The sequence below is a fragment of the Nicotiana tomentosiformis genome, chromosome 10, assembly GCF_000390325.3.
Source record: "Nicotiana tomentosiformis chromosome 10, ASM39032v3, whole genome shotgun sequence".
NCBI lineage: Eukaryota > Viridiplantae > Streptophyta > Magnoliopsida > Solanales > Solanaceae > Nicotiana > Nicotiana tomentosiformis.
The window spans coordinates 9662287-9674570 of record NC_090821.1 but is presented as its reverse complement, the minus strand read 5'-3'; the positions used below and the strand labels follow the sequence as shown (position 1 = coordinate 9674570).

The 12284-nt window shown below is 35.9% G+C and overlaps 1 protein-coding gene across 2 annotated transcripts; it reads right to left on the bottom strand.

The window, feature by feature from the left end:
- Positions 1–7741: 7741 nt before the first annotated feature.
- On the bottom strand, positions 7742–12069 carry LOC104092595 (70 kDa peptidyl-prolyl isomerase-like). 2 transcript variants are annotated; one of them, XM_070187658.1, is made up of 12 exons: positions 11771–12069; positions 11580–11666; positions 10869–11129; positions 10259–10336; positions 10093–10173; positions 9837–10010; positions 9659–9748; positions 8754–8917; positions 8545–8665; positions 8300–8448; positions 8057–8184; positions 7742–7957 (listed from the first exon to the last, which is right to left on the bottom strand). In XM_070187658.1, exons 1-12 carry the CDS (start codon positions 11928–11930, stop codon positions 7855–7857), a joined length of 1596 nt encoding a protein of 531 aa, XP_070043759.1. In that variant the 5' UTR covers positions 11931–12069; the 3' UTR covers positions 7742–7854. The 2 variants fall into 2 exon arrangements, with proteins under 2 accessions (XP_070043759.1, XP_070043760.1); XM_070187659.1 differs by having other exon boundaries at positions 7742–7954; positions 11771–12068.
- Positions 12070–12284: the final 215 nt, after the last annotated feature.

Below are 12284 nucleotides of genomic sequence, written 5' to 3'. Positions count from 1 at the left end.
CTAAGCCTACAGGCTAGTTTTATTTCGAGTTCGAGCAAGCACTCACTCGACCATTATGCCTACGGGCTACATTACATCGAGTTCGAATCATTCGCTTGACTACTAAGCCTACGGGCTACTTTTATTTCGAGTTCGAGCAAGCACTCACTTGACCATTACGCCTACGGGCTACATTACATCGAGTTCGAATTATTCACTCGACTACTAAGACTACGGGCTACTATTATTTCAAGTTCGAGCAAGCACTCACTCAACCATTACGCCTATGGGCTACATTACTCCGAGTTCGAATCATTCACTCAACTACTAAGCTTACTGGCTACTTTTATTTCGAGTTCGATCAAGCACTCACTCGACCATTATGCCTACATGCTATATTTTCTCGAGCTCGAATTATTGACTCAACTAATAAGCCTAAGGGCTACATCACTTCAAGTTTGAATAAGCACTCGCTCGATTATAGAGGCTACAAAGTCCAAATTCGATTAAGTTGTTTAAATCCTTGTGAAAATATTCATAATGCATGAATAAAGTCTTCACAAAATAGAAGCAAGTCGGCAAAATTGTCTATATATAAATTTGTCTACATGATTGATTACAACATAAAAATTAAGGACTAAGCTTCCTGGTCATCCTCAAGAGCGGTCTATTCTCTATCGGGCTCCCCCCCCCCCGTTCTCGGATCCGCTCTCACTCCCATCATCATCATCATTGTCATCATCATCGTCATCGGAAACCAGGGCTTCAGTATCGGCTTCAAGTTCTTTGGCCCTTTTTATCTCTTCAGCGAGATCGAAACTACGAGCATGGATCTCCTTGAGGGTTTCCCTCCGAGATCGGCACTTAGCAAGTTCGGCGACCCAATGTGCTTGAGTATCGGCGGTCTCGGTTGCCTCTCTTGCTTGGACCTGGGCAGCTTCAGCATCATCCCGATAGACATCCACGAGTGCATCCGTATCGGCCTTTGCCTTTTCGGCATCAGATTTGGCCTTGGCAAGTACAGAGGCCAGCCGAGCCTCGATCTCCTTTATTCTTCTTGCTTGAACCAGGCCTTTTTCCTTCATTCTCTGAAGTTGGGTTTCGGCCGATGATAACTGGGCTCGAGCAGTTTCTTTCTCTGCAGCAAAGCGGTCCATACCTTCTTTCTACTGTAAAGACTCTGCTTTTATCACGTCGACCTCCTCACGAAGCTTCCCGATCATCTCAATTTTTTGCTGCAACTGTGAGACCGAAAATGTAGCCATCGTTCTGGTATCAAGGCCATAGGCTTTTAAAAGTACCATTAACTGCTCAGACAAGTCGGTCTGATTTCGATAAGCCTTGGCCAACTCAGTTCGGAGGTCTTTTATTTCCTATTCTCTCTGCCCTAAGAGAAGTGTTATGGAGTTCCTCTCATCAGTAACCCGTTTAAGGTCGACCTTGTATCGACGGAGCTCGTTTTGGGACCGAGAACATGTTTTTCGATGAACTGCTGCTGCCTACAAAGAAACAAGAAATGAAGTTAACGAAAAGTAAACATAAAGATAGTACCGACAAAATAATTTTAAGGCTTACCCGATTCAAAGCTTGCAGTACCCCGTAAAAAAGATCCGGTTCATCACCGGTACCGGCAATGTCCTCGATACCAGTAAACAGGTCATGAAAGGGATCCTCTCCATCATGAGGCCTGTCTAGATTGAGGGCCCCCAGATCTCGGGCTTCCCGAATCACCCCTTCGGAAAAAGCGGGAATGGTGGGTGAATCTTCGATTGTTGCTGCCCCAAATGAATCACTTGGAGTATTCTCTTCGGTTCGAAGGGATTCGAGGGCCCTTTCAGACATATCCCCCATCCGTTGGCTCCGATGAGATGAGTCTTCGATCTCCGATAATTTAGGGATTCCACCTGGATCTTTCTCTTGTATATCCTCAATTCGAGGCGGAGCCTCATGAAGCATCATCGATCCAGCTGCAGATGGGGCATCGGTGGTTCTCTTCATTCGGGCCTTCAGCGCGGACCCATCGTTTTCTTCTTCTTCTTCTTCTTCTTCTTCTTCTTCTTCTTCTTCTTCTTCTTCTTCTTCTTCTTCTTCTTCTTCTTCTTCTTCTTCTTCTTCTTCTTCTTCTTCTTCTTCTTCTTCTTTATCCCTTAGACGCAGAAGTGATTCCATGGTCAAAGGAATGGCATTCTTGTTCTGCTTACGAGCCGTCCTCTTCTTCAGTTTTGGATCTTCGGGAACGGTGGCTCTTTTCCTTTTATTTCCCTTCACCGATTTGGGACAGAGGCCAAAGTTTCTTCCTCGTTGGACAAGGGCCTCAAAACCGCATATTTACCCAGACCTGCATATGGAGAATATTATTAAAATATTTGGAAACTACCTCATTCGAATTATCAAAGAGTACGAGAAAGGGGCTTACCATGATTTTTGGCCTCCCACCGACCCTTTGACAAATCACGCCATGAGCGCTCGGCGTATGTAGAGGTCGAAACAAGAGTTCGTACCCAGTTCTTGAGATCGAAAACTGCTCTGGGCATCCAGGGAACCGCTACATCACAAAAAGAAGAGTGTCGATGAGAAAAGTAATGAAAGAACAAAATAGAAGCAACAGCAGGATCACTTACATTTCATATTCTACTCCTCAGGAAAGGGCATCTTTTCGGTTGGAATTAGGTCCGAAGTCCTCACTCGAACGAACCTGCCCATCCAGCCCCGATCCCTGTCCTCATCAATGCTCGAGAACAGAGCCTAGGTAGCCTGACGCTGAAGTTTTATTAACCCTCCTCCAAAAAGTCGAGGACGGTACAATCGGATAAGATGGTCGAGGGTGAACGGCATCCCCTCGATTTTACTCACGAAGTATCGGATCAGGATAACGATCTGCCAAAAAGAAGGATGTACCTGGCCTAGGATTATTTGGTATTGACGACAGAAGTCAATAATAACGGAATCGAGGGGACCTAACGTGAAAGGGTAAGTATACACATTCAAAAACTCTTTCACGTAAGAAGTGATATCTTCGTCAGAAGAAGGAATCATTATTTATTTTTTATCCCAATTGTAATATTTCTTTAGCTGTTTGAGGTGCTTCTCGGTTATCGAACATATGTACCTCGATACTGGTTCACATCGGCCAGGGACCTATGAGACTTTATCGACCTTAAAATCAGAAGTAAGAATACACGCCCCGGGAACGCACTTCTTAGGCCGTGGTTCTACCGGTGTATCATCGGCGTCACATTGTGAAGATGAAGCCTTCTCATTATGAGGAATGGTTTGTGATGTTTCCGCCATTTTCGAATTCAAAGGTGAGGAATAGAAGAAAATGACAAAGATTTGGAAGAATTGAAGACGAGCTTTTGCAAAAAGAAATCACAGATTCACGGGTAAGTTAGAGAATACGAAAAGGGGACTTGGGAAATTTGGAAGATAGAAGATGTAAAAGTGGTAAATGATAAAAGAAAGGGTTATTTATAGGTTTAAGCGATGGCGGTTCAGTATCAGCGGTGGCCGACCACCATCTGACATGCATTAAATGCCTTGAAATACTAAACCGACGGAACAACTATCACATGCGTCATGGTCGAGCCCGATGAAAACGTCAGGTTATAATCCGATCGAGCCGTTAAAAGATCATATCGTTTCTCACCACATTCTTTTTGAGAAACGAGGGGACTATCTGTATACGGTCGAAATAGATCTCGGCCTTCGCACGTCTGCTCGAGTTCGAATGATAGTCGATCGAAGTGAGACTTTGAGATGGTTTCCGAAGATGGAGCAAACAAGCCTCGAACCCGAGGGGCCGATCAATGTCGAGTTCGATATTGTTATTGAGCTCGAATCCAAATCGAACTATGATGCAGAGTAAAGTTATCAAGCTTATGAGCCTGAGACCAACCAACATTGACCCCGAATCAATTCAAGGGTCCGAGTCAGAATCGAGCTTAAGCCAAAGATCGAGAGCTCGAGTTAGAATCAGGCTCAGGCCGAGATCAAAAGCCCGAGTCAGATCGGACTCACAGACATAAGCCGTTGCAATCCCACTATACGAGGGAATCTTGGCAGGAATTGTGAAAAAGCCGATTTATCATGGATCTCCCATTGATTATTTTTTTAAAATTATATTTAAAGTAAGGTCCCTCTACTATAAAGAGGGGTTTTATCATTTCTGGAGAAAAGGAGAGTTTTTTGGGATAGAGCTCACATTGTAATTCAAGCACAATATCCTTTTATATTCAAGAGTTACTATTTTAAGCCTAAAAAAATTGATCCATCTTGTTTAGTCCTAAAAATCATCTTCTTTACAACTTTATCTATTTTACATTCTTTGTAGTTCATATTTGATATTCCCTTTTATCCTTACGATTTGTATTGAGTTTTATCACATATCCTTAGAATTACGTATAAATTCAAATCTATCCATTTTTCGGGTAAACACTAATTATTTATAATTAACTCAGATTACTTGCCCAGGTTTAAAGAAAATAAGGACACGGTGAAAAAAATTAATGCCTGACACAAGTTCATTCATATATAGTAGTCCATTTGCCTATGAGACACAATTATATGTAAGAGTGGGTTTACAAGCTCATTAAAATTTTTCTTGAGCAGTATATTGGTTTCATAAAGACATAATAATTTGTTGTCACACGTTTATCTAAAGAACAACATTGTACTACATAGGTCTGGGAAACGTTTATATATATGCTAATGACTATTAAAATAAATATTCCATTTGAAAAGCAACATATAAAAAGAAAATGTTGTTAAGAGTATCTCGTGGAGGAGTACGTCAAACTTGGCGGGGTTTCCTCCTCTCAATTGAAGGCACATGGTATGGAGAAAGATATTGTTTATTCAAAAATGAATCTATTATTTTCTTCGACTAATTAATAAGTATAAATGAAGGGATCTAAATTTTGATTAGAACAGATTTTATTTTGAATGATCTTGAGATAAACAAAATGTGGAACATGTAAACACTGGGAAAATAAGACGAAATAGACAGATTTATAAAAATATTACAGTAACGTCACATATAACCTTAAACATATTCACAACCCCACAAGGGTTTCATATATATGCGTCGCATTAATTTTGTGTAGAGAAGTAGAGATGATGGATGCTGCAAATGTCTGTAGTAATTAATTGATTGTATGTATTAAATATAGGAAATGGGACATCTCTATTATATATCTGGACACTCTCAACCCAAGTGGCATCTTCTCTATCATTAAAACTTGTGAAAACACCTATTATTGTTCAGAAAATAAAGCTTAGCTAATTATAATTTGACAAATTAAATGTTGGTTCACATATCTAGTAAGCTGCTTCTCAAACCCCAAAAAAAGAAGAAAGAGGTCTTCCTCAAAGCAATATTACTTGGAGAAGTTTAATTTAAAATAGGCAGCATATTTTTTCTCAACTGAAATAATAGAAACAACATACATGATTTGTACATTAAGTCTGTTATTTCCTGTTTACTCTTTTTAGGTGAATTTAAATAAAGTAAATGACTTTCTTATCTCTACAAAAGATTTCTTTTTTCAAAACAAAAGAAGCAAAGCTTAGGTCTTCGGATCCTTAATGAGCCCATTGTTACATTCTCTACTCCACTTTTCTTAGTCAACGGAGCAAATACAAATAATTATCGAAAATTGACACAATATGTTCACCTTAAAAAATAACTAATTAATATATATTTATGTATATTAATGTATAATTTATATATAATATATATATTTTGTACATAATTAGTTTATATATATTTTTTTATTAGTAATTATTTATTTTTGGGCGACCGAAACGCGTTAAAAGCCAAATAATACAATAGTTCAAATTGTTACTCTAACACTTTTTAGATCTTGTCAATAAAGAAATTTTACTACATGCATTAATTATTTTATGGAACTCATCTAGGTGCCTACAATAATGATGTCTCCAGGGGCACAATTATTGCTATATTCAACCTCATTTCCTCCTTATTTTATTCCCCCTAGACAAATCGGGGCTTTGGTTCACACGGGTGACAGTTGGCTAGTTGTAATAAATTAATTAATTCATTACCTTTTGTCTAAATTAGGTACTAGGAATAAATGGAAAATGCTTTATGAGATTAGGAGAAAAAGTGAATTAACTTTCATTGGCTGAATTGTGAAGGTAATTAAAGGTGGGGCCTTAAAGGTGACAGAAGCTACTATCCGGCCTTATTTTTTTTTTTTTTTTTTTAAGATTAAAACGACGAAATTTGAATACACATCTGAATATCAAGATGCGTATTAAGATTATGATATCTAAACCTGAATACACATCTAAATAGTAAGATGTGTATTAAGATCTGAATACTAAATGATTAAGACTGTTTGATTTTTAACATCTGAATGTATAAAATTTATCTTTATTTAAAAATTAATAAACATAAAATTCAAATAAAATACTAATTAATCTAATATTTTATCAATAAAATATATAGTTTTTTAAAATATGGTAATTGCTTGCGGTGATGGCTAACGATGGTGCTTGTGAATGCCGACTAGAGGCGGTGGTTGGTGGTAGTTTTGGTTGATGGTGGTGGTTCATGGTAGTAGCTAGTGGTGATTGGTAGCGGTAGCGATTATAATTGAGAATGGTAGTGGTGAATGGTGATAGTTAATAATGGTGGGTGGTAGTGATAGTTGTGATTGAAGAAGGTGGTGGGTGGTGATAGTTTATAATGATGGGCAGTGCTGACTATGGTTGTTGATGGTGATGGGATGGTTAGTTGTGATAGTTGAGGTAGATGAGTATTGGTTGTTGTTGAGAATGATGGTGGTGGGAGTGGTGGGGATAGTGGTAGTCGATAATGGTGACTGCTATGATTGAGGATGATAGTAGTTGTGGTGGTGGTTGAGTATGTTGGTGGTGCATGGCATGGTGGTAGTTGATAATGGTAGGCGGTGGTGGTATTTAATAATAAATATAGATGATAGTATTTTAATAAAATTAAGTCTCTGTTATAGATCTTAATCATACAAACCTATTCAGACCCATTAAGTGAAAAATACTTAATGATTAAGATCTAAATAATTAAGATTCAGACGTTAAAAACAAACACACTTAATATCCGAAATCTAAATGATTAAGATTCAAACCTCCATTAAGTGTAAACAAATGAGGCCTTCTGTAACATAAGTTTTGTGGACCAAATTTGAAAATCTTTCAATTGGGCTCATAAACATAAATTAATTACCGAATTAGAATAACAATCGGGTGTCCATCCCCCGAGGGAACTGGACATGATAATTTTTAATCATCATATTACGTTCCTCAAGCCCACGTGAAATAATTCATGGGCCTTGTTTGGGCTTTTAGTATTGAGGCTGAACTTTTAAAATTCAAAAAGTTGCAAAAATATGACACTTTTAGTAGTGGTCTTTAACTTTTGACCCCCGCTTATTCCATGAGCAGTATTTCAAGGTCAAAAGTTAAAGTATTGCCATCAAGCAAGCGAGGAGCAACAGTTATTAAACTTGAAGTTCTGCCAACGAGGTAAGCATGGATAAAAATTTAAGGTCATCCACTTTAAGGGCTATTTGTGTACTCCACCCTTTAAATTTGCTTCAGATACATAATCCATGCCAAATCACTAATTAAAGAACTAACGGGTCAAAATTAATTGAACATTTATTTTTATCAGTAATTAACTCTGGAACAATAGGTTACTGAAGAACTGTGTTTTTAGAGAACTCAATGTTATGACTTGAAAAAAGTAGTTAAACTCTTTAGCTTCAATAAGAAAAACAGAAGCTATATTTATTTTTATAAAATTCAAACTAGTAGCAATGCAATGTAAATAATTTGAACTTTTCATACAGCATTTTCAACAGAAATCCAAAAGTCCTAGGCCAACCTTGAAAGCATGGTGCTAAAAATTTCAACTTCATGTTGTGTATATTGCTTCTGCTTCTTCTTCAGCTCTTTGTACATGAGCTTCACATCTCTGCTAAGATCAATTAAACTTTGAGAACACATTGAGGAAACTATGGCAAGAAAATAAATATTTGTAGAAGCCATATATATAGTATAAAGGCAAATTAAATACCTGTTGTTTGGATCAACTTCAAGAGCTTTTGTAATATCAATTTCAGCCTTTTCCAGTTCATTGATTCTTAGGTATGCTTGAGCCCTTCTAAAGAGAGCTTTCACATTGCAAGGATCATACTCTATAACCTGTTTCCACAAGAAGATATAAAATCAAAAATCTCTTTAATTTCAATAACACATGTATATATCAACTCTCTCATGTGGTAAAAGTAAAGAGGAACGGTAAATTAAAATAATGAACCTTGCTACATAGTTTTGAGGCTTCTTGATGCTCTCCAATCTTCAACTTACAAGCAGCATTATTCAAATAACACGATAATCGCAAAGTATTTGATTGGCACTTTTCATCGCTGTTAAATGAGTGATCAAACTGGATGAATTTCAATGCCTGGAATTTACAATACATACTAATTCAGCTTACATTATATACGTAGATCAAAGTAAATTAATTTGAACATTTCAAGAATGCAAAACTATTACATTCCTTCTCATACTTCCTTGAGGCACATTGAAACTTCCCTTCTTTGAATAGTACATTTCCGTCCTTCTTAATTTTATCACATGCTTCAACTTTCTCTTTTGTGTCCATCTTCCAAAATGGTTTCTCCTATATGAATCAAGTAAATATTTTTTTTAAAACCATAAATTTGATAACTCTGAAAATAGAAGGATTAATTCCTTGTTAGAAAAAAAACCTTGTTGAAATCAACCAATTTGATCTCATAAAGCTCTAAATCTGCAGTAGCTAATACATCTTTTACTTGACAATCATGAAAATAGTCCGAGCTGATTGTAACTATTGCTTCTTCTCCTTTTCTCATTGTCATGATAGCTCTATCTAAACCCTCATTGAATTGCCCTGCATTGATCAACATAAGAAGAAGTTTATCTCACTATAGAATTGTAAAATTTGTACTCAATTCGCTCCGTAATAAATGATCTTGTAGCCTTTTTATTTTGGTTCAAAATAATTGTCTTTTTTACATAATCAAGAATGAATTAACTTAAGTTTTCAAATTTGCCCATATTTACATATCCCAATGTGTCAAGTTAGCAATATGCAGATTTTAATTAAGGATAATTTAGTCAAAATACTTATTTTTTTTCTAGGAGTTAGTATTTTTTTAAGGGGTGTGTCAAAGACCAAAAAGTCACTTATTATGGAGTAACTTCTTAGCAGAAGCAGATTCAAGATTCGCACTTTATGAGTTCGAGATATCTCTAAACCCATTTACCATTTAAGTTACTAGGTTCAAAATTTAATATTTGTATATATTTAGTAGATTTCTTAACACATATCCAGGGTTTGAGCCAAGGCTACTGGATTCGGCTTAACCGATAACTTATACCGTACATTTGCCATTGCTTCTAAGGTTAAACCCTCTTTTCTAATTTATGAGACACAACTTTTATTTTTTACTTTTTTGAATGAGAGAATTAATTTCAAGTTAAAACTCATACACTATTTCTCTTTTTTAGTTATCGAGGTATATTACAAGTTGGCCCGAACACTATCGCAGTATAAAGAAGGGTAAAAGTAAAGAAAAGGTACCTTCTAAACATACATATATAAAGAAGGGTAAAAGTAAAGAAAAGGTACCTTCTAAACATACATATTCAAAGGGGTCTTCGTCTGATAATCCTTTCCTTTCAAATACAGTCCCATCTTGTAGCTTTCCAATATAAACCACTTCAAGAACATCATAAATTTCCAAACATTAATATCTTCTTGATTTTAGAGATGTATTGAACAAACAAAGTTAATTTGTGAAAATTACCTTTTACAAGGGATCCTTCATTAGGACGATCATAGCCTTCACCAGCCTTAATTAACTTCTTAAGAACCTTCTTATCTCCAGTAACATCAACAACAGTTTTCCAAGAAATCAGCTCAAGATGAATGGTCAAATTCAAATTTGGTTGCATTCCATTTTCAACACCATCAAAATAATCTTCAAGTTGATGAAAACACAGCTTAATTATCTTTCTTTTTGCGTATCAATAATTAGTTAATTTTGTGTTTATCAAACTTACAAGCTGGTTTCACAGTTAACTCAGCTATTTCTCCTTTTCTCATTGTCTTTACAGATTTTGTCATGGCTGGATAGAGGTAACCTAATGAAAGTGCAATTTTATCAATTAGTACTTGTAAGTTGTATCTTAGAATTTAGAAGAAAAAGTAATTTAAACAAGAATTTACCATCCAATAAAGAAAACTCCACACCATCATCAGAGCTTGACAGAGTTTTTCCATCCGCAGAGCTTGCTATATACTTCACTATCCAATAAAACAGAGGTAATAGAAATTTAAAAACATGAGGAAAAATGAAATGAAATTTATTTGCTAAGAATCCCTTGAAAACAAAAAAAGAAATTAATTCTTAGATTTTTTTGGTGTTGAGTAATTAATATAATTGCCATGCATGAGTAGTATAAGATTTTCCAAAATGATATATAAACTCGTGTCCACTTATCGTCTCAAGATTTTTAGTTGAACGTTCAAAAAATTTCACATGACATTATATAGAACTAATCATTTGTAAGCCCATTATCACACTCGTAATTAGTTTGTATTAAAATTCACGTGTGCCGTGTGAAATCCAACATCGTGTTACATGCACGTGCAAAAGGGTATTGAGTTATTATATAGTACGTAATTGTTTCATACATAAGTTGTGTAAGCTTTCTTGAAAGAGTACATACAAATCTTAAATTACCATATATTTTTCGGTTGGATGCTCAAACTCTTTAGAATATAGAAATCCAAGTTCAAATTGATATGAATAATAGTAAATGAAATAAGACATTACCTAATACTTCATCTACATCTTTAGGTGTAGCCCACCCTTCACCTTCCTTTATTATTTTCTTCAATATTCCTCCATCTCCAGTGATATCTCTAACTGAATTCCAAGAGACCAATTCAATGTCAAAAACAAGTGTTGAATTGGGAGGAATTAGAGGAGGAGAACCAGTTTCTCCATATGCCAAATTTGGTGGAATTGTGAATATTGCTCTTTCACTCTTTTTCATTGTAGCAATTCCTTCATCCCATCCTTTAATAACTTCACCTGGAATTCAATAATGAACAATGAAACTCACTCAGCTAAACAAAACTTAGGCTGTCTTGGATTAGAAAATTGTTTATTATGATATAATCTTGCTTATACATTTCATAAATGGTAAGTAACTTGCTATAACATGTTAAATTACCCTGATGGTTTAAGAAATTCATTACACTTGACAGTATACATTACTTAAATCCTGACAATATAAGAAAAGAAGTTTAGCCTTGGAGCAACGATAAAGTTGTCTTTGTGTGATTTAGAGGTCATAGGTTCGAGCCGTGGATAAAGTCATTAATGCTTGTATTAGAATAGACTATCTACACCACACTCAGGTGCGACCCTTTCCCGAACCCTGCGTGAACGCAGAATGCCTTATTCACTGGGCCACCTTTGCCTGGCCTGAGAATATAAGAAACCAGTAATTGAATAATGAAAAAGAAACTATAAAATTACCTTGTCCTAGCTTGAATTCAAAAGGTTTTCCTTTGTCATGGCTTGAATCAAGAATCTCCCCATCTTCTATTTTCACATTATAATGAACTAAATATAACACAAAAAGGTCAATGCAGCTGCAGTCAGCATTTTTACACTGTAAATGTAAATGGTAAACAAAAACACAATAGATAAGTTAAAAAAAATCATACCTTGGATTTCATCACCGGGTAATGGTGTCTTCCAAGAATTACCCTTTTGCAGAATCTTTTTTCTCAAGCCTTCTTTCCCAATTACTGTCTCTGGTAATTCCCAATGAATTTCTGTTTCAAAGTTCACTTTGTCGCTTTTCTCAGAATTACAAGCTGCCATTTTTCTTTTTCTTTTTGCTTTTTCAGTGTTTTCCCATTAGTAAGTAAAAAGAAGATAAGTAAGGTTGCAGTAGATAAAGGAGGAGGACTACAAGTTGAAGATAAGCCGTTAGTTTCCCACACTTTTAAAAGTTCTTTCAGTTAGGATTTCTTTTACAATTTTTTATTTTTCTTTCCTGAGTTGTAACTAACTTGGTAGAAATAACACATTGTCAAATGAGGCCGAGCCGTAGACGCCTGAGCTCGATCCATTATCTTTTAATTGGGCTTTGGCCCAACAGAACCTTAAGATCAAATGGAGATTTACATTTCGTGAAATATTCCAATTTAAGTCCTTTTAAGTCGCATATTATGA

What these genes read in the sequence shown, in the direction of transcription:
- LOC104092595 (XM_070187658.1), bottom strand. Translation starts at nt 11,930, where the DNA reads ATGGCAGCTTGTAATTCTGAGAAAAGCGACAAAGTGAACTTTGAAACA. An exon ending in TGCCTCAAGGAAGTATGAGA is followed by an intron (nt 8,449 to 8,544) that starts AGGAATGTAATA and finishes ATTGTAAATTCC; the next exon opens with AGGCATTGAAATTCATCCAG. An exon ending in GAAGTTGATCCAAACAACAG is followed by an intron (nt 7,958 to 8,056) that starts GTATTTAATTTG and finishes AATTGATCTTAG; the next exon opens with CAGAGATGTGAAGCTCATGT.